At 42.2% G+C, this 22103-nt stretch overlaps 1 protein-coding gene across 2 annotated transcripts in view; it reads right to left on the bottom strand.

Moving 5' to 3' along the window:
- Window positions 1–22103, bottom strand: part of pld1a (phospholipase D1a) — a 57590-nt gene that overhangs the window by 14012 nt on the left and 21475 nt on the right. For both annotated transcript variants that reach the window (XM_080751241.1, XM_080751242.1), the window contains exons 5-15: window positions 21539–21650; window positions 18689–18754; window positions 16983–17041; window positions 15623–15715; window positions 15278–15430; window positions 14347–14496; window positions 13166–13249; window positions 10219–10300; window positions 9123–9233; window positions 1740–1925; window positions 180–393 (exon numbers count right to left, since the gene is read on the bottom strand). In XM_080751241.1, coding sequence (XP_080607367.1) covers window positions 180–393; window positions 1740–1925; window positions 9123–9233; window positions 10219–10300; window positions 13166–13249; window positions 14347–14496; window positions 15278–15430; window positions 15623–15715; window positions 16983–17041; window positions 18689–18754; window positions 21539–21650 — 1310 coding nt within the window. The remainder of the gene's footprint in view (window positions 1–179; window positions 394–1739; window positions 1926–9122; window positions 9234–10218; window positions 10301–13165; window positions 13250–14346; window positions 14497–15277; window positions 15431–15622; window positions 15716–16982; window positions 17042–18688; window positions 18755–21538; window positions 21651–22103) is intronic.

The raw sequence follows: 22103 nt of genomic DNA, 5'->3' as shown, positions 1-22103 counted from the left end.
CACACACACACACACACACACACACACACACACACACACACACACACACACACACACACACACACACACACACACACACACACACACACACACACACACACACACACACACACACACACACACACACACACACACACACACACACACACACACACACACACACACACACACACACACACCTAGGCTGTCCACGCTGCTGACGCTGTCCGTATGGCGCAGAGTGGGTTTATGCAGGCGCTTCAAGGTGAAGCGGGTCTTCCTCGTCCGACCGATCCCCTTCAGCTTGGGCAGGTCCACCGAGTCGCAGGGCGCCCCCCCCTGGCCATTGCTATGGGAGAAGCCGTCGGAGGAGAAGGACACACCCTTACTGGAGGGAGTGTTGGCGGAGGCAGCCTGAGGAGAAAAAATCACACTCGTGTGAACTGAGCGGTGGTGTGTGTGTGTGTGTGTGTGTGTGTGTGTGTGTGTGTGTGTGTGTGTGTGCAACAGCGCCCCTCCCTTAACATGTGTGGTCAGAAAAGGTTACTGCAGGCTACAGACAGACAGACAGACACGGAGACAGACAGACAGACCCACACACATGGCCACGTATAGGAGCGTTGTGACCACCGCTCAAAAAACAGAGGAGGACACGGAGGATGTCAGGAGATGTGTCAACATAATGGTGGAGAAATAGAACGTATCGTTATAGAATATGCATGCACACAGGCGTATACTTGTTGCCACTCTACTTACGTGTCATTCTTTCTTGTCCCTCTCTTTACAAGGGCACAGGATTCATTTTTATTTCATTTGTCCACGCCCAGTGAATTTTCTCACAAAGCCGACATTGTCATGCTTTGGTTGCCAGTGCCACCTCCAGCTCCGTTGACTACACTAGTTATGGTAGATGCAGTAATAATTAGCAATCCTTAAACCTTGTCTACTTAAACTATACATTTAACTTAGACTTCTTAGAATATCTCGCTTATACCATGGTCAACCTCCAACTACTAAAATCGAAGTGTTTATTTATATTTTGGGGAAATATAGAAACTTAGCATTGGTACCATCTTTGTCAACCTTGAACAAACAGTACTACTCCAGCAAGTGTGAGAAGACATTGTAGTGACAATCTAGAAATGGTTTATAGGACTATTGAAATCTCTGTTGTTTTCATGGGAATCTTGTAGCTAATGTTACAATAGCTTAAAATGAATACAGTAAAACCTTTTGAAAGGTGATGAGACTGCAGCTGTAGCGCACACCCTCCAGCATATCAGGATCGAGTATTCTCCATGGCCAGTAAAATGGCCGATCTACAAGCTCACAATGAGTTGCATTCAGTTATTTTACAATTCAAAACAAAACCAGCTTCTTTTGAAAAAATAGACTATGTATCTTCCACATGTGTATCACACAGTAGACCTCTCCATTTGATCTCCCTCCATCTTCTTCTCCTGTCCTCATATCTGGACCATCACATTACCACTGTAAATGCACTGCTAATGGCAATATGTATCTCCAATGCATGTTTTTGGACGCACATGAGCGTGTGTGAGCGTACGTATATGCTAGCCAGGTGTTCGTGTTTGTTTTCAAATATTCATGTTGAGTATATTTCTGTGTATAGAGATTCCACATGTGCCTACGTACTCTCTCTCTCTGTGTGTGTGTGTGTGTGTGTGTGTGTGTGTGTGTGTGTGTGTGTGTGTGTGTGTGTGTGTGTGTGTGTGTGTGTGTGTGTGTGTGTTTCTAACCATCTCCAGGGCCACAGAGCGTGTTACGCTTCCCACGTCAGTGAGCCGGTGCTCTCTGTCGTCCCAGCGACCGTAAGCCAGGTCGATCCCGCCCACGAACGCCACTGATTGGTCGATGACGATGATCTTCTCGTGATGCGCCCACAGATAGACGGAGGAAGAGACATGGTCTGGATGGCGCATCACCTGGAAGACACACACGGACACAGACATTTGAAATCCAGACTTGTATCACATGTTTATTTGCAATGAGTGAGGGACATTGTGGACAAAGTATATCCTGAAGTAAATGCTCAAGTATTCAAAAGTGCATAATTGTCAGAAATTGTCAAAATATTAGAGAAATAGCATCAAATATTAACTCTTTCAGTGCCACCTTTTCACCACTAGAGGGCGCCCAATGGCCATAGAATCCACCATAGACAAGCGCTGTATATGCACAAGCCGTGCGCAGCCATGACGCGCCTGAACACTTTCCTTTGTGCATGAACAGGGACAGGATGAAGTTAGCTTGAAGTTAGCTATTGGCTACCAAGCATTTTAGAAGCCCTATTTTCGGCGATTTAGCCATGATTAAACCTTGCACACCTCATGGATATGCATGGAACAGAGAAAATGAGCTCTAAAGATCCTGGATTGCATTGGAGTGGATGGTAAATATCGGTGGCGTGACGCTCTCGCGGGCCGTGTAAACAGATGACGGCCGGCGGCCCGGCTCGAAAAAAACCCTTGTTTTATATTTGTAATGTATTCCACAGAATGGCCAGCAGCATATGCTGTGTTCTCTGTGCTTCCTGCACTGCTAGCGTATCTCTCAGCGGGACTTAAACCGGACAATAAGTACTGCCAAAAGTTTCTAACAGAAGTACAGGAAGTACAGGGTTATAAAGGAAGTTTCGGTAGGCTGGATAACATGAAAATCTGTACTGATGTGCTTACATTTGGACATTTTTGGCAGTAGTTGTTTTACAGGGTTTAATTCCGTGTGAGATGGAGATAAAACTGGCAGTTTTGGTTCACCAGGGCAGTTCCCTTCATTGACATAATGTGAATCTATGTATTCAATTATAGTGTTGCCCAAAAGCTATTTTCTTGTTGTCTTTGTTGATAAATAAGGCTAAGCGTATGTGATAAACATATAATCGCTCTCCTTATTCTGATACCTAAACAGCTTGTCCTGTCAAAGTGCTAGTGAGCAACAAGCTCAAACTGCAACAGCTCTGTAGTGGAAAATGTTTCTGGATCAGTGTCACCTAAATTAAGATTAAAATAGAAAATTAGTGACCTTTGGAATCTGTGAAATTCTATTAAATAGTGCACTTACTAGAACAAATTACCAAATAAAGTTTAATTATTCTGGCAACCCTAGGGGACGCAATATTAAAGGTGGCTTATGCAAACGAACACTGGATGTTTTAAGTATAAACAAAACCAAGTCTGATGGCATTATTCCTACACAAGAGCAAATGAAGAAACCTTGAACCTGTGCCCATTTCCTTGCTATAAATAATCATTTACGATACTATAGTCCTATAAGTATCAACATGGTACTGGTTGCCCGCTTTCCTCTCACTTAGTCCACTATGTTACCTTGCTGTTAGGGCTGCTGTACAGCATGCGTGTTGCACCAATGTCACCTTGATCATGTTAGGGTGCATGAGTAAAAATCGAACCTCTGTTCGAAGTGGAGCTGTGTGTGTGTGTGTGTGTGTGTGTGTGTGTGTGTGTGTGTGTGTGTGTGTGTGTGTGTGTGTGTGTGTGTGTGTGTGTGTGCGCGCAACAGCGCCCCTCCCTTAACATGTGTGGTCAGAAAAGGTTACTGCAGGCTACAGACAGACAGACACGGAGACACGGAGACACGGAGACAGACAGACAGACCCACACACACGGCCACGTATAGGGAGCTTATGTTCCACACAGCTCCAAAAAGAAGGGAAACAAAGTTGCACACTAGGACTCCATATGCAATATCTTTTAATTTAATTAATTGACTGCATTGTGGTTAAAGTGTCTACTATTTTCAGCTCAAGCTTTCCCCACAATAACTGTTTAAGTGGTTAATGCGAGGGTTCATGTGTACTGTATTTGTGTCACTATGTTACCTTGATGTTAGGGTGCATGTGTATTTGTGTCACTATGTTACCTTGATGTTAACTCATTCTGTGCCACATGACGTCTTTGACGGTTTTTTTGCAAAGGCGTTCAGTGCCAATGACGTCTTTGACGTCTTTTGAGTTTTTTGTATAAAAAAAAAGAAAAAAGAAAAAAATCATTTTTTTTTTTTCTTTTTTAAAGATGTCAAAATGACCTGGGATCAGAGAGATGCTTTTCTCTGTTTGTGTGTTGGCTCCCTCGTTTAGCTGATTGAGAAAATGTGTGTTCATTCTAGTGGATGGACACTTTTTTTCATTCAAACAGCTCTATCTCTGGAACCATTTGTCTGATTGACAAAATTATTTTTGCCACTGAATCACAATAAATGTGTCTGTTTCTGTGTGGAAAAAAATTATTAAAAAAAAACATTTTTTTTGATTGCGCAATAAAGAAAAACATACAAAACCGTGGCACAGCTACCTTGGAGCCATTTTGGCATTTGGCACAGAATGAGTGTTAAGGTGCATGTGTATTTGTGTCACTATGTTACCTTGATGTTAGGGTGCATGTGTATTTGTGTCACTATGTTACCTTGATGTTAACTCATTCTGTGCCACATGACGTCTTTGACGGTTTTTTTGCAAAGGCGTTCAGTGCCAATGACGTCTTTGACGTCTTTTGAGTTTTTTGTATAAAAAAAAAGAAAAAAGAAAAAAATCATTTTTTTTTTTTCTTTTTTAAAGATGTCAAAATGACCTGGGATCAGAGAGATGCTTTTCTCTGTTTGTGTGTTGGCTCCCTCGTTTAGCTGATTGAGAAAATGTGTGTTCATTCTAGTGGATGGACACTTTTTTTCATTCAAACAGCTCTATCTCTGGAACCATTTGTCTGATTGACAAAATTATTTTTGCCACTGAATCACAATAAATGTGTCTGTTTCTGTGTGGAAAAAAATTATTAAAAAAAAACATTTTTTTTGATTGCGCAATAAAGAAAAACATACAAAACCGTGGCACAGCTACCTTGGAGCCATTTTGGCATTTGGCACAGAATGAGTGTTAAGGTGCATGTGTATTTGTGTCACTATGTTACCTTGATGTTAGGGTGCATGTGTATTTGTGTCACTATAGCTGAATTCCAATCCGAAGGGTTTGCACTTTGAAGTGCGCATTTGAAGGGCTATGACGTCACTGGTCACAGATCTACAAGCTCACAATGCGTCGCAACGCAACGCATTGTGAGCTTGTAGATTGCTATTTGGCGAAGCCCAGTGACGTCATAGCCCTTCAAATGCGCACTTCAAAGTGCAAACCCTTCGGATTGGAATTCAGCTTTAGTTACCTTGATGTTAGGGTGCATGTGTATTTGTGTCACTATGTTACCTTGATGTTATAGTAGAGGAGCCTATCAATTTCCGTACTTTTGGAATGTTAATTTTTGGAGACATGTATATCTTGATTCTTGGGGTTCTCAGAATGCCAAAAAAACATGTCTCCAATTTTTATTTTGGGGTTTAGCATGTGTAATTAGCATAATTAGCCAATTCATTGCCCAAAACAGGAAATGGCAATAACTTTGCTTCTAGGTAACTTATAAAGGTGATCTAAGAGTCTAAGTCCATGTTTGTGAGGTCCAGAAATTCATCTGTTACCATTGTGAAGTCATACAACCTTTCCTAATTATCATAATTAGCATACATTATTCAAAAACGGGTGAAAATAAGTAAATTGCTGCATTTTTTTAAGTTTTAGTCAACTTTGAAAGCTTCTCACAAACTCTAAGATGTATGTTTACAAGTCAATTATCATCATCCTATAAATAAATCATGTAACCCTTTGTCTGTGTAATAATTATGTAATAATCACACCCAAACGAGAAATAGCTATATTTCTTTGCTTTAAGTTAATTAATAAAGATGATCTTACAGACAGTGTAAGTCTGTTTGCATGTCTAGAAAATATTCTCTTTCCATAACTAGGATATCTAACCTTTCATTATTAGCGTAATTTACATATATATTGTAACGACCCTGCAAGAGATCGGGCCGTAACTCGCCATGCCAAGCGAGCTGCTTGCCTTGTCTGCTGAGTGGGGGGCTGGGGTTCGCTTCCCGGTTTGGGAGCGAACCGCCTCACTCAGTCTGCAAAACGCTACATTAGTCAGACGGGCGGGCCCGTGGAGCATGCCTTTGCGTGAGGGACGTGAGGGACTCGGCCGTGGGCAGTGAAGCGTGAGGAGGGGGTAGTGTAACGACCCTGCAAGAGATCGGGCCGTAACTCGCCATCTTGGTGTTGCGGGTTGCTTGCCTTGTCTGCTGAGTGGGGGGCTGGGGTTCGCTTCCTGGTTTGGGAGCGAACTGCCTCACTCAGTCTGCAAAACGTTACAATATATATAGGCCTATATACTGTATATCCCTCATATAAAATAAAGAACAATATGAGAAATGGTCACAGATTGATTGTTTGTTCTAATATTCACAGAAAGTTTTGTAAACACATTTAAATAGAAGGGTCTCCATCTTTGTTGTCATCATCATCAATCCCCAACAGATGTGCCTTGCTTACATTACAACGCACCTATTCATCTGCCCCACACATGCATATCTGAGAGCAGTTACACGTTTGAGATCGACAAGAACAATGTGACATGCACTGGGATTTCAGTTGGGTAATGGTGGCTGGAGCTGGGGGTCATGTGTTGGGACTAGCACCAGTTGATTTCCCTCAGCCTCCCATCCATATTCAGTTGCTGGTGGTATCTGTGGGTGTACGTGGTCCTGACTCCTCATACCATACCATTGCCTGGTAATGGGCACGGGCAATGGCTTGATGTAATGCTCCTTGTGTAGGTTGCAGCTTCTCTGCTTCTAATTGTTTCTTTGTGAATAACCTCCACCTGAGCTCACCAACATCCACAAGATTTGTACCGGGATTGTATTTGTAGCTGGGAAACAAATGCTTCAATCTTTTTTTCTGTGTCAGAACTGAGCTTGTTTGCAGTACCTAGAGTTGCAAATGCAGATACCACCTCCACAGGGCTTGCCAACAGGTTAACTTTCCCTTGCCAGCAAAATGGCCTGGCTGGTCAGCTCCAGAAATGGCATGTAACCCTGGTAAGGCTGAAGTCCTTGTTTTACCCAGTGCACTACTGGCTACAGTGAGATAATACGTTTTTTGTTCCCCACACCGGTGATGAAATGGGGGTCCTTGTACAGCTGATGGTAACCCACACACAGCAGGCTGTGCAGGATTATCCTTGTGTCAGCCTCTTCCTGTGAGCTGTGGAGATGTTTTACATTGATAGAGTTTGAGTGGACATGTTGCCTTGACGTGATTATGAAAATGTTGGAGGGCTTTCTTAGCCAGATAGACAGTCAGCTCATCTTTGGTGTGGATACCTGACAGTTTTTCTGACACCTTCCCTATTAGTGTGTTGTCTTCCACATGATAAGTGGTAGGGGGCTTGCCACCCTGGCATCGCTTACATGTGGCCTCCCTCAGTGAAGATGCAATGTCATGGCGGTCAAATACTACATGGGTCTCACTATGTTCTTTGGTCTTCCTGTCCAGTGTGGCTATGAAGTGGTCAGCCCACTGGGAACATCTCTTGATCCATTATGGCTTTCCCATTTGCATTTGCTACTCTAGGTACTACAAAAAAGCTCAGTTCTGGCGCAGAAAACAAGATTGAAGCATTTGTTTACCAGCTGTACAAGCCCGGTACAAATCTTGTGGATGTTGGTGAGCTCAGGTGGAGGTTATTCACAAAGAAACAATTAGAAGCCGAGAAGCTGCAACCTACACAAGGAGCATTACATCAAGCCATTGCCCGTGCCCATTACCAGGCAATGGTATGGTATGAGGACCACGTACATAACCCACAGATACCACCAGCAACTGAATATGGATGGAGATCAACTGGTGCTAGTAACAACACATGATCCCCCAGCTCCAGCCACCATTACCCAACTGATCAAATGTGTCTGCGAAAAATCCCAGTGCATGTCACATTGTTCTTGTCGATCTCAACATTTTAACTGCTCTGAGATGTGCATGTGGGGCAGATGAATAGGTGTGTTGTAATGTAAGCAAGGCACATCTGTTGGGGATTGATGATGACAACGACGAAGATGGAGACCCTTCTATTTAAATGTGTTTACAGAACTTTCTGAGAATAAACAATCAGATAATTCTGTGACCATTTCTCGTATTGTTCTTTATTTTATATCACTTCACTGCCCACGGCCGAGTCCCTCACGTCCCTCACGCAAAGGCATGCTCCACGGGCCCGCCCGTCTGACACTAATGTAACGTTTTGCAGACTGAGTGAGGCAGTTCGCTCCCAAACCGGGAAGCGAACCCCAGCCCCCCACTCAGCAGACAAGGCAAGCAGCTCGCTTGGCATGGCGAGTTACGGCCCGATCTCTTGCAGGGTCGTTACAATATATATGTAAATTACGCTAATAAGGAAAGGTTAGATATCCTAGTTATGGAAAGAGAATATTTTCTAGACATGCAAACAGACTTACACTGTCTGTAAGATCATCTTTATTAATTAACTTAAAGCAAAGAAATATAGCTATTTTTGGTTTCGGTTTGATTATTACATAATTATTACACAGACAAAGGGTTGCATGATTTATTTTAGGATGATGATAATTGATGACTTGTAAACATACATCTTAGAGTTTGTGAGAAGCTTTCAAAGTTGACTAAAACTAAAGAAATGAAGCAATTTGCTTATTTTCGCCTCGTTTTTGCATCATTTATGCTAATTATGCTAACTAGGAAATGTTGTATGACTTCACAATGGTAACAGATGAATTTCTGGACCTCACAAACATGGACTTAGACTCTTAAATCACCTTTATAAGTTACCTAGAAGCAAAGTTATTGCCATTTACTGTTTTTGGCAATTAATTGGCTAATTATGCTAATTACACAAGCTAAACCCAAAAAGAAAAATTGGAGACATGTTTTTTTGACATTCTGAGAACCCCAAGAATCAAGATATACATGTCTCCAAAAATTAACATTCCAAAATTACGACCAACAGAATCTGCTCGATTGGCTCCCCCACTATTAGGGTGCATGTGTATTTGTGTCACTATGTTACCTTGATGTTAGGGTGCATGTGTATTTGTGTCACTATGTTACCTTGATGTTAGGGTGCATGTGTATTTGTGTCACTATGTTACCTTGATGTTAGGGTGCATGTGTATTTGTGTCACTACAGTATGTTACCTTGATGTTAGGGTGCATGTGTATTTATGTCACTACAGTATGTTACCTTGATGTTAGGGTGCATGTGCATGAGGGTCCTCTTGCTGTAGCCTGAGTTGATGCCCAGTGCAAGCTCCACCTCCTTGTACAGCATCACAAAGATACGCACACCCAGTTGCTGTGTGCAGAGAGAGACAGCTGACATTGAGGTTGCAGTGTATATCCATGACGAAATAGTATGCGTTTTGAAGAAGGGAAAATATTACTCAAAAGTGGATGACCGAATAATTGTGAATACCACATAAATGAGGCTTTCTTGCAACTGGCCCGGGTTTGAATCCAACCCAGTTCTCTTGCTGTATGTCATCCCCACCCACTCTCTCCCAGATTTCATATCTCTCTGCCAACTGTATATTAAACAATCTTAAAGCTCATTACAGAAATGTCAAAAAGTCCAGATTACCATCATTATTAGTGTGGTTGCCCCTGCAGGGCAAGCAGACTATAGTATTTGTCTTTATTCCATCCATCCATCTTCCATCCCCTCCTAGATACTTTTTTTGCTGCACTACATCTCCCACAGTTTTGGTGGCACGCACTTGGGCCATATGTCAAATCGACCGGCTTCATTGGGAATCGATTCCTTGCATTTTGCTAAGAGATACATTATATAGTTTAATTATATAAATGTATTTGTGAATTAATTTTCTGCATTGACTTTAATAAAAAATTAAACTTTTCCCAAATATAGAGATGATTGACATCATAGACCACATGAGAATGACACAGTATGTCCATATATGGGCATTCCAACTAAGATAGGGCTTAATAATGATGACATCAGCGATCTCCATATATGGGCATGAAGGGGACAAGGACTGACACAAGAGATCTCCATATATGGCCATTAATTTATTAGTGAATTAAATTTCCCCATTGACTTGAATGGGAAAAACTCAAATGGAAGACGAAATTAATTTGCAATTGTGACTCCGGTCACGGCAACCACACTTGCAATTTTCAATTGGATCTTTCTAGCTCTGAAAGTTACTTTTAGATGCAGTCAACCTTTTGGTAAAGCTGAGTAATGAAAGGGTCATGAAACCCCCACCCAGTTAAACCCCACCCAGATTGTCCACCTGCTTTTGCTCCAACATACTTACTGCCTTGCGTTTGAGGATGCAATCAAGTCTCCATCTGTTCCCCTCCACCACGGGCCTCTTGAGGAAGATCTCTGGACTCAGCCTGGAGGAGAGAACAAACTGTGACACCTGTTCTACTCTCTGGTATTCTGTTGACAGTAAACTGTGTTTGACATGATTAAAAATGGACTCTTCCCATCACTGTACTGTACACAGTACAGTGCCAATGCCAATGCCTCACATTACACTGAGTGACATTTCCCTGGTTAAGTTGCTAACCTAATGATGTCTTGTTTCAACAGCCTCTTATTTGGCTCTGGGGGACCATAAACTATTACGGCTCAAGTTACACTGGCAAGAACATGACAAAGCTGTCATAAAGTCAATAGAGTCACACCCTTGTGTAAAACTTCAAATACAGGTCAAACCGATCTATGGACGTCCTGGAAGGAAACACTGTGATTATGTCTACAGTGGTATGAGATGCAAGTACAGTAAAAATCACACCCGTGTGAACTGAGCGGTGGTCGTGGAGGCTGCGCAACAGCAAAACAAATATATATATATTGTGTGTGTGTGTGTGTGTGTGTGTGTGTGTGTGTGTGTGTGTGTGTTTGTGTGTGTGTGTGTGTGTGGGTGTCTGGCCTGGCCTGAACAACAGCGCCCCTCCCTTAACATGTGTGGTCACAAAAGGTACTGTAGGCTACATACAGACACGCATACAGACAGACAGACAGACAGACAGACAGACAGACAGACAGACAGACAGACCGACCCACACACACGGCCACGTATAGGAGCGTTGTGACCACCGCTCAAAAACAGAAATGATAAAGAAAGAGACAGGTAGGGATAGGAAGGGGGGGTGAAAAGAAACCTCTTCAGTGACAGAAATCTGTTAACTGCTACTAATATCACCTTAGATTTTCATCTCTGACCCACTAGGTTACTGTAGCTTTGTGGGGGATCATTATCCTTATTTAATAGAGGAAAAGACACATTCATTCGCCTACACCCTCCTACCTTCCCACCCACCCACACAACAAACAGATACAGCGTGAACAGTGTATTGGGTGACAAGCCTATTCATTCCTCAAAAAATGAAAAGTAACACAACCCCTGGCAGATACACTAGATAGAAAAGAATGGAGAGAACATTAAGAGACAAAGACAAGCAGAAATCAGGTGACTGGATAAAAGACAAGACAAGGGGAGAGAGAGGAAGAAGGGGAGAGAAGAAATAGGAGGAAATATAGGAAGAAAACAGAAGCAGAATGAGAGAAGGGGGATAAAGAGATGGGTGTAAGAGTGACGCAGTAGGTTTGTAAAGACTCAAGAGATAAGTTCTCTGGACCAGCGGCACCAGTAGTGTGCCAGTTATCTATTCTTGGTGTGTGGATGAGATGTAACTAGAGCCAGTAGCATTGTACTGTAATATCTAGCAGCCAAGAAGTAACCCCAGGAGCTGAGGGTAACCATGTGTATGTCTGGTAGTGTGTACTGGATCAACAAGGGCACTCACCACCCCAGACGCAATACCGCCACCGCCGCTAGGCTAGGCAAGTAATACCTACTGTCATGTATCAAAAGCTATTGGACCAGAATATGGAACAGTTTCCATCTGTCAACCGTAGGGTTTTCAATGGTTATTTGGTTAGCCATTTAGCATTCATTAAAAGATATCTGAATTGATTTATTGGCATATTGATTCAACTGCATAACAACCTATTTCCACACTGCTCTACTAGTTCAGAGAGAACGAGAGAGAGCGAGAGCAAAAGAAAAGGGAAACACAGTGTAGGTCAGTTTGGGACTATTTCACAAAGGCAGATGATGGCATAGTTGCATATGAACTTTGCGAAACAATGGTCAACTACAACAGCAGCACGAGTCGAGCAACATGCTAATGCTGCAACAGTGTGACAACAATGCTGCAAGAAAGATGTATTGATTGATATGGATGCAATTGTTTGTGAGAAGTCCAATTACACTGCAGCTTGGAGAAGGACCGAGTTGCCAAGTGCTCAAAGAATCGAAGGTCGGGTTAATAACATGCTCTTGGAGATTTAAGAAAAATGGTGGATAAAGTATGTTGGTGCTCTTAAGCAAGGCAAAGAGATGAATACATCCCTTCCTCATGGTGCCCGGAGGAACACCCAGAAAGGCTAGAGAGTGCCTTGTTCTCTACCTAATTACACTGTAGCTGTCTGGCTCTTTTACGATGCCCCACTATGTTTATCAGCCTCTCCTACAGTCTACACTTGCACTGCTAAATCCTCTGTGTTCATTCAACTCTGAGGATTAACCTTTAGATTTAAAAAGAACACTGGGGACAAGGAAGAGGAATACTTAGAAGAAGGCAAAAGTGCTACAAGTGTCTCACACAGCCTTAACTGTCTGTCTCCACCTCCTGAAAAGATCTCTTCACTCCATCCTCACCTACAACAGTAGCTCTGTCATTGCTCGGGGGCAGTCAGTCGTGTTTACCTGATCAAACATGTTCAGTGTGAGCTCTCTCATCATTCAGACAGGACATCATTCAGACAGGACATCCTGCACCGTGAAATCCACTGTGTTCGTTTAAGACTGAGAGTGTGCAAATAGAACCAAATGGACCCAGAAGGTTCCAAGATGTGTTTTCTTTTTTAAATAACAATGCATCAGGTCACGTGCAAGATTCTGATTCTAATTTATGTTATGCCCAAAATGTACCCATCACTAAAGACTGTGGTTTAAACTGTCTGACATTTTCACTAGTGGGGCTAAAAGAAAACGATTTTGTTTCATTTTAGAAAAGGAAAATTGCATGAAAGTGCACCGCAAATACCATGGTGGGACCAAAAGGTTGAATGGATGGAAAAAAATTTCACCAAAACATAGATTAGGCACAATAGGGAAGCAAATGTGAATGCATGCATGCACTCACCCACCCACACACACACACACACACACACCCCAACACACGTACCACCAGTCAGTGATGAAGATCTCTTCTTTTGCTTCTTCTAGAGCGTCTGCAACATCCTCCATGTACGTCTTCCCATTCACATACCTGTACACAGAGTTAAAATTACAATGTATAATAGACATGTCTTAGCATCGCTACACACACACACACACATATATAATCACACACTTTATATAGATTGTTGTCTGCACAGGCCCACAGCACAATTTGTCTTGTGTCAACATGCCTGAAACTGTGACAAAACCACATGGTATGTCATCAGCAGACAAAAAAACACAGAGACAGAGAGAGAGAGAGAGAGAGAGAGAGAGACAGACAGACAGACAGACAGACAGACAGACAGACAGACAGACAGACAGACAGACAGACAGACAGACAGACAGAAAGTCAGTACCATGCCATCATAACAGGTACTTTATAAAAAGGAAGAAAAAAGCTGTCTCGCTTCCTCTGGCAACAAGTAGAGTGACTTTTACTGCTTACAACTTCACTTATGAACATCTCGGCAGCACCGAACAGCCGACTTTAGGACGGTACCTCCCCCCCAACCTCTGAATTACGTCAAGTGGAGTATGCATCGGCCCTAATACTCTCCAGATGACAGTGGATACCTAACACCTTGTTTGATGAAACCGCTGGACTCATATTTCAGAGATAGTGACTGAAAAATATCTTCTCAAAATAAATGTGCCTGTCGTAAACCAACTCAGTTTATTTTGAATCCCAGCTACTTCACAATTAGTCTGGGATCACTTCACTTTACGGGGTTTGATCCGGTCGGGAGCGGAAACCACTTTACGTCATGTTGTAGTCCTAGACGGACTACACTTTGGCCGGAACTATCAACCGGATTCAGTTTTAACCCAAAATATTCACCTGCACCCAAGGACATAGTTTTAGGGCCTACCTAATAAACACCTTGATGCGGCGTAGTTTTGCTTTCGAAAATTTCGTTTGGTATGTGCATCTTTTAGTCCAACTCGTAGCGACTGGCAAGACTACACTAGGCTACTCGAGCATTTTAATAGAGATTGGGGAAACAAACGAGGGAAACCAAATCAAAGCGACGCCGCTTCTTCTAGTGGTTTCCGCGCTTTAGGCGGAAACCAAACGGTCTGTTGTGAACGAACACCAGGCTTTCTCCCGAGAAAGACTGGTAGGCGAGGTTACTTCACAATTACCATTTAGCAGGGATGTTCTCCTCCTCTTGAGCGAAAGAGCCAAAGCGATGGTCTCGCAGGAAAGCCTTCCCATATGTCCTCACAAAGGTCTCGATGCTCTGGCCCCACCAGCGCGCATGTCTGTAACTGTTGCACTTCAACACTAGGGTCCTGTTTGGAGGAAGAGACAGAGACAAGACGGTTCATAGACATGGACAAAGACGTACTGTATACATACCTGTACGAGACAGACATCGCAATGTGTGAACATGCACATACACAGCCACCCAGTACATACAGATATGGCCCCACACAAATCTGTTTACCGTAAATGTACTGTATGTTAAATGTCTTAATTGCGTACATTTTAAATCAAAATATATTTGAACACAAAGTTACTGGTCCATAGACACAAACAGTAACACATTTTATCGAACCACAGGAATGTCAGGAAATTAGGCTATTATGACAACTCAATCTCATTTTGCTCTCATGCACTTCCTTGTTGTTGACACATGTGGTTGCCTTTTTTTTGTCAGACACAATCAACAAACTATGAACCACAGAACATTGAGAAAACACATTGAAAACAAAACAACATTAGAACGACACACTAATTAGATGTACCGATGACCAATGCTTCACAAGCAAGAGTGTCAACCGGGATTTCATTACTGCCCAAAACCACTTAAATTGACACGCAACACCAAATCTCTTGGCCAAAATAGCTGATTTTGTCTATACTATGGTAGTTTGTAATTTGGTCCTGAACTAATTTACTGTCTGTGTACTGTAGGTATAGAGATAACAGAGAAACGCTAATCAAAATAGCCTATTCATTTCTGTATGAAAGACAACTCATAGAGATAGGTAAACCAAAAAGAAAATCTTTTTTTTTTTTTTTTTTTTCGCTCAGGAAAACAGTCCCTGGAGAACACACACAGAAACACACCTGGAGAGGCTGTCGATGCGGACACCATGTTTGGTCTCGGTGTCCTTGGAATCCATCTTGATGCAGAACTCCTTGTCCACCAGCAGGACAAATGAGATGGCCCCCGAGTCAGGCTTCATGTACAGAAGGAAGGAGTCTTTCACCACCAACCAACTACAGGAGACACATATATATAGTCCACTCAATTATCCAGCATATGTCATTAAACATATTTGTGATGTACTGTAATATGACGTGAACAAGGGAAACAAAGAAGTTTACATAGCCGAGCCACAAAATGAACAAGACACAAGTTTACAGTAGCTTCATGGCTCATCTAATGAGAAGAAAGAGTTAGAGACAGACCGTTTTGACCAACGATAGCAGGCCTGAGTGTGACCACAGCAATTCATTCCAGGGATACGATGTCCTCCAGAACGCTTATGGATCATTCCCTCTCTGGAAGAGCACAAACCAACACACACATAATAACACATGAATGCACGTAGCCAAGCACACATACAGTATGCATTCACACACAAACACATTCATTTCACACACCTGCACATAAAATAGGTTCTTCTTACATGTTCCATTCATTAATTAAGGTCAAGTTTAAAGCTGCATGTTGTATGAACTACTCAGGATTCTTTTTTTTTTTTTTTGAGCGGTGGTAGACCGCTCCATAGCATGGCCGTGTGTGTATCCGTGTATGTATGTATGTATCCGTGTATCCGTGTATGTATGTATGTGTGTATGTAGCCTGAACTACCACTCAGTGACCAGAGAGGGTGCTCTTGAGTCTAGTCTGAGCATCAACTGCAATACTCTCTCTCTCACTCACTCACTCACACACACACACACACACACACACACACACACACACACACACACACACACACACACACACACACACACACACACACACACACACACACACACACACACACACACACACACACACACACACACACACACACACACACACACACACACACCGCTCAGTTCACACAGGTGTGATTTTTTTTAAATATTTTTTATCCCACGATTTTGCAACCCATTTTTTCACCCAGTGCCAATTGCCTATGTAATCCTGGGCTCTGCTCTCCCTCTGCCGCGCCTGGGGAGACAACGGACTGACCTCATGCTTCCTTCAATGCATGAGTAGTCCAAGTTGTTTCTTTTCACCTGACAGGGGGGATTTCCCCGAGATGGACGTAGCGCGTGGAAGGAACACGTTATTCCAACCAGTTCCTTTCCCCTCCATCAAGCGCCCCGGCTGGCCAGGGGGAGGCATCCTGGGAACTACCCAGGATTCTAACCAGGAAATGAGAGACCAAATTTCTACCACTCATCCAAGATAGCTGCTTGCCCAGGGATGACATTATGCTTATGTGCTTTGGGCAGTAGGACTTGGCATTCAGTGGGTGTCCTGCCCAACACTAGGGTCTAAATGTGACAGTGTTAGACAGGGAGACCACCTCCAACTACAGCACATGTGACAGTTATATTGTATGAACCTACTCTACCAAACAGATTGTCTAAAATGAAGTTTAAAATAGGATCTGGTATAGAGCTGTAAGTAGGAGAACTGCATGGGGGTTCGATAAAACACGCCACCAGTAGCAGATAGAGACAGTAAAGCCTCTCAAATAACAGGGAAATGTCAACCTTGACTCATTATCATTTTGCACAGATAGTAGGTTTCAAAGAAGGAGCTACTCACAGTCCTTTAGGTCCCAGATCATGGATGAAAGACATCTGGCTGATGTCAATAAACTCCATCTGAGAAGAGAAAAACACAAATTACAACAGGTAAACAGTAAGGTTAAAGTTCTTTATATCATTGCAATAGAGTGTTTGTTCAGCATCAGGGGTCTCCCGGTCTCTGCAGCTCTTTGGAAAAACAGAAAAGGCAGGGCAACAATTTCATCCAGTCAGGAGAGAATCCATTTATCAGCTTACATTTTGTAGTGTCGCAGTTCCAATTGTGTCTTGCTCATTTACCTGGTTTTGTTTCATCATGACTTCCAATTTCACTTGTTTATCCTCTATCCTGTATGTGTAGGAGTTCTCTCTTCTGACAGGATAAAATTGGTATCCAACCTTAATGTAATTTCTGTTTGGAGACCCCTGTTACTGAACCAATCCAGTTACTGAATCTATAGCAATGACTGCCACCAGAGCTATTTAACACTTCTCTTAACAACCAAATTAAAATATTGAGTGAAATATAACCAAATGGACCCTTACAATCTCAGAGTTACAAATGTACAACACTGACGATTTTACCACAGGTAATATTTTGAAACAATACAAATCCTTACATTCTGTAAATCCGTACAATGAGACAACATCATATAACATATATATAGTAGCCAATCACCATTCCATAGTTCTCTTTTCACCTCAAAGAATCCCCCATGTATTTCACCGTTTAAGATTAAGACATAATTAATGGCAGACAGTGCATGTCAACAGACAGTGTTATGACTAAACGTTTTAATGGCCAGTGCCAACGCCCTCATTTCCTTCACCATGGGTTGTAAAGGTATTAACAGTGTATAAACACCGTAAATTATATTAACATTTACTGTTGATATAGTGTGTTGTAAAATAAGTTAAATCCAAACACTGCCATTATGATATGCAATTTAGCAGACACTCTTATGAGTAACTTAAAAGCGCAAAATTAGAGTAAACGGCATGAACCCTTGTCAACAGATGACAAGGTAAATGGGTCACATACACATGTAGAGTGCAAATAGAACAATGTTTTTCTTCAAAATATCTAGGACACTGGTTCCCAAACGGTGGGTCGGGACCCAATTGTGGTTTGAGGACCAATTTGTATGGGTCGCGAGTAAATATCCCCTTTTTTCCGTTTCCTACATTTATTTAATTCCTTTACTTTTTTTTCCAAAGGATTTTATTTAAGAATAACATGAAAAAAAATATTAAATACATTTAATAAAATTAGTGAGAATAGCCGATCTACAAGCTTGTAGATCTCATATTTTCAATAGCTTGTGTCGGGAGGGGAAACAAAGTTTGTTTTTTGGGCCACAGGCTAAAAAGTTTGGGAACCACTGATCTAGGATACCAGGTAAACATGAAACCTCGCATCTGTCTAAAAAACATGCTACTTACTCAGTAGCTACTGTATAGAACAACATTCTTAGCATATGCTGCTAAAAGTCAAGGGGCAAACCTTCAAAGCCACGGTGCCCACACACAGTGTAACAAAACATTCCTGGGATTCCAGGTCTTATAATCATAACAGAGGCCAGGTGTGTTTTGCTGTGAGGTTACAGTATGTACTTCATGGTTAGTAGTAGTACAGTGTTTAGTAGTTCTACTCACACTATTGTGATATTTGTGGTAATAGTTAGTAGCAGTGTTAGTACAGTGTCTACCGATAGTTCTACTCACAGTATGATGATAATTGCGATACAGTGCCATCCTCAACAGCTTGTTCAGATAGTCTTCTAGTTGTTTCTGTCGTAAAAAAAACAAATAACTAATAATTAACAAGTATGAAAACAACACACTTGTCTCTCAAAAAAGGCACTCTATAGAGACTACGGTAGTAAACAGATTTGCAGACAGTCACAACATGGATACAACTGGATACACAGACTCACACAGATGCACATCTCGCAAAACAAATCTATAAGGTAAGCATTGCACGCACACACACGTTCCAGGCTACATGTCAAACAAACAAGTGCAAAGTAACCTTACGCTGACTTCACACCAGCAGCATGGTGCTGCCACGTTCTGTGAATGGGTCGAGTTTCAATAAAAACTCTATGGAGATCCAGCATCCAACGCTTTTCCCATTGCGGCGGTACGACAAGACAGCAAAACGTGACAAACCAATTGGAGAGCGTGCTGTGCTCTGAAGTAGGCATGGAGTAGGCATACACTCAACACGACAGAAAAAGGGAGAAAAAAACCACTTGTATGGAAGTTGCAAATATTATCTAACAAATCAATTCAAATCAGTTGTAGATGAATGAATGAATCAAGATGGATACCGCATGTAAACTAGATGGCCTATTTATTGCCTAAAAATGTGTAAATCCATTACAAACAAGCTGACAGAGTCAGAGATGAGCATTGAGTGTGTGCTCTCCTGCCTCTCTGTGAGGGCTGCTGTCGGATGCAGCTGCTGGCTTCGGTCCACTCAGCACCGGAGCTTGTCGCTGGGCGTGGACTAGCCACACCACTCGACACCGCTTGAGATGGACAGAAACTGCTGTATGGAATTAGCCAATATTAAAGTTTTTAAACTAGTAGTTGTAGAAGATAGACAACTTAACATGCATATCGTCAGTGTCGGGCAGAAACCTCTCATCTCAAATGGTTCAAATGTGTAGGTTTTTTCGTTAAGTAAAGCCCTGTTTCATCATACAAGACTGTCGCACAAAACTGGTGAAAATAGCATACAACGCTGAAGCTCGCCTATTTTCACTATCTTAAAATATTTTTTTAAATGATAAATACAAAACGAATGGTTTCCACCCGACGATATGGTAAAAACTCTATCCTAGTATTGTGGGAGCAGGGACAGGTCAGGTGATGCGGGGGTGTTCAGAGTGACTCAGGCCCAGCCAGGATAGCCATTGGTGGGGACGAGAAGTAGAGACAATCGCTGCTCGTCTCGGGTTGCTTGTTTCTAAACAACCTATATTCAGTCTAGACCAGGGTTCCCCAATTAGTTTTCCAAGGGCCGAATCATGTCTAGGGTACCAAGCTGAGGGCCACAACATTGCAGGGGGCGACGGTGGCGTTCCCGCAACTCCAGCGACAGTTCAGATATCGTTGTTGTCGGGTGAAAATCTTGTATGTCCAAAACCGTTCGTTTTGAATTTATCATTTTAAAAATGACTAGTGAAAACAGCCGATCTACAAGCACACAACGCCTCGCACCGCGAGGCGTTGTGTGCTTGTAGATCTGCTTTTTTCACTATTTTTGTGAGACGGCCTTGAATGATGAAGCAGGGCTTTACTTTGCGAAAGAATGTACAAATTTGGAGATACGAGGTTTCCACCTGACAACGACGATATACTAGTGTTGTTGCTGCTCTTATACCACCATTATTACTGGGGTTGGTGGGGGCCTGACAGTAGCCCCCCGCGGGCCGCAAATGGCCCGCGGGCCGCCTATTGGGGAACCCTGGTCTAGACAATACGTAAATAATTCATGACGTTGCTCAACCTTGACTACTTCCACATCTGTAGGACTGCCAGTTCAAAAGCCATGTCATGCCAATTCACCACTTCCATACGGTCCGTTTCATCACCTCGGCAGCAGAAACACGTTGACACACTGTGGTGATCTGTCACTCAGAAACTCAACTTAGTCTTTTGAATAAAATTGCATTTAGTTTTAGTCGTATTTTAGTCATCTGAAATGTTTTAGTCTAGTTTTAGTCGACTAAATATCATAGGATTTAAACTGAACACAGTTGATTTTGGCGGGCCTTCGTCTCGATTATATACGATTATACACTTGGTTCCATGCTGAAAATAGCCGATCTACAAGCTCACAACACCCAGGCGCAACCAAAATGACCACTAGTCCCTCCCTAACATTTTAGTCTAGTTTAATTGTCTATATATTTAGTCTTATTTTTTGTCATCATGGCTTCGTTTTTATTTAGTTTTGCCTCAGTGAAAAAAGGGTAGTCGACGAACATTTTGCGTCATGGTTTTAGTCGACAAAACCAACACTACTGGTTAGGGCATTCACAAATAGTGATTTTTAGAATTCGAATTATTCGACCTCAATGTATTTGAATAGTCGAATATTCAACAGGACTGGCCAAACTGTCAAATATTCAGTAATAAGTCAGCAAGAGGCGAACATTGTGAAAATAGCCGATACATCTGTAGATCTGCTATTTTCACAATATTTATCTGCGGAACCGAGTCACATTAAATGTAATACCTACAATTCTAAGTGCTTGTCAGGGTGGGGGTCCCCAGTTCAAATACGTTTATTTTGGGGGTCACGGCCTAAAAATGCTCTATACCCCTGGTATAGAGCATTAACAAATTCATCCACCAAGGGCATTGACATATCATTCTTATGACTTCCTATCTAGCCAAGCTTTATAAACTATACATTTACAAGAGAAAACAATAAAAAAAAGGAATATTCGACGTCGGTTAACAACGTCGAATAGTGACTTTGATATTGGAATATTTGGTGAATGCCCTACTACTGGGATACAGCCAATGCATTGCATCATGTAGTGCTCAGTGGACACCTACCCTCCTGCTGGACGCATGCTCTTCTCGTGCCAGCTGGTCTCCTCCGCTCCGGGGCAACATGGGCATCTCCCTCACCTCACTCTTCCTCACACTCTTCCTCCTCGTGGTGTGGCTGAGAGACAGAGAAGAGAGAGAAAAACAGAGACACAGTGAAAACAGAGACACAGTGAAATTCTCAGTGTTAATTTACCCATTTGTAATTCTGCAGTATACAAACGTATCCAAACGGACCTGTAACAAATGTTGTATGTATAGCAATGATTGCTACTATGGGAATATGGAAACATTTAAAACAACAAAAATTACACACCCTTTAACACAGGATTCTAGCGAGTAATGTTGTTTATGTGAAAACAAATGAACGTGAAAGACGAACATTTGCATTGTGTCGCTTATGTTACTGCAACAGTAGGCCATTATCTCTGTTTCTAATCTTCTATGTAAAACGTACACATACACCTGCATTTGTGTGAACGAATGAGTTTTGCATGAGTGTATTTGTATATGCACATCTGTGGCTAACAATGGATGATATGGAAAATAAATCAAATATCACGATATACAG

Source organism: Nannobrachium achirus, assembly GCF_963921795.1.
Source record: "Nannobrachium achirus genome assembly, chromosome: 20".
NCBI lineage: Eukaryota > Metazoa > Chordata > Actinopteri > Myctophiformes > Myctophidae > Nannobrachium > Nannobrachium achirus.
This window is presented reverse-complemented; position numbering and strand designations above follow the sequence as displayed.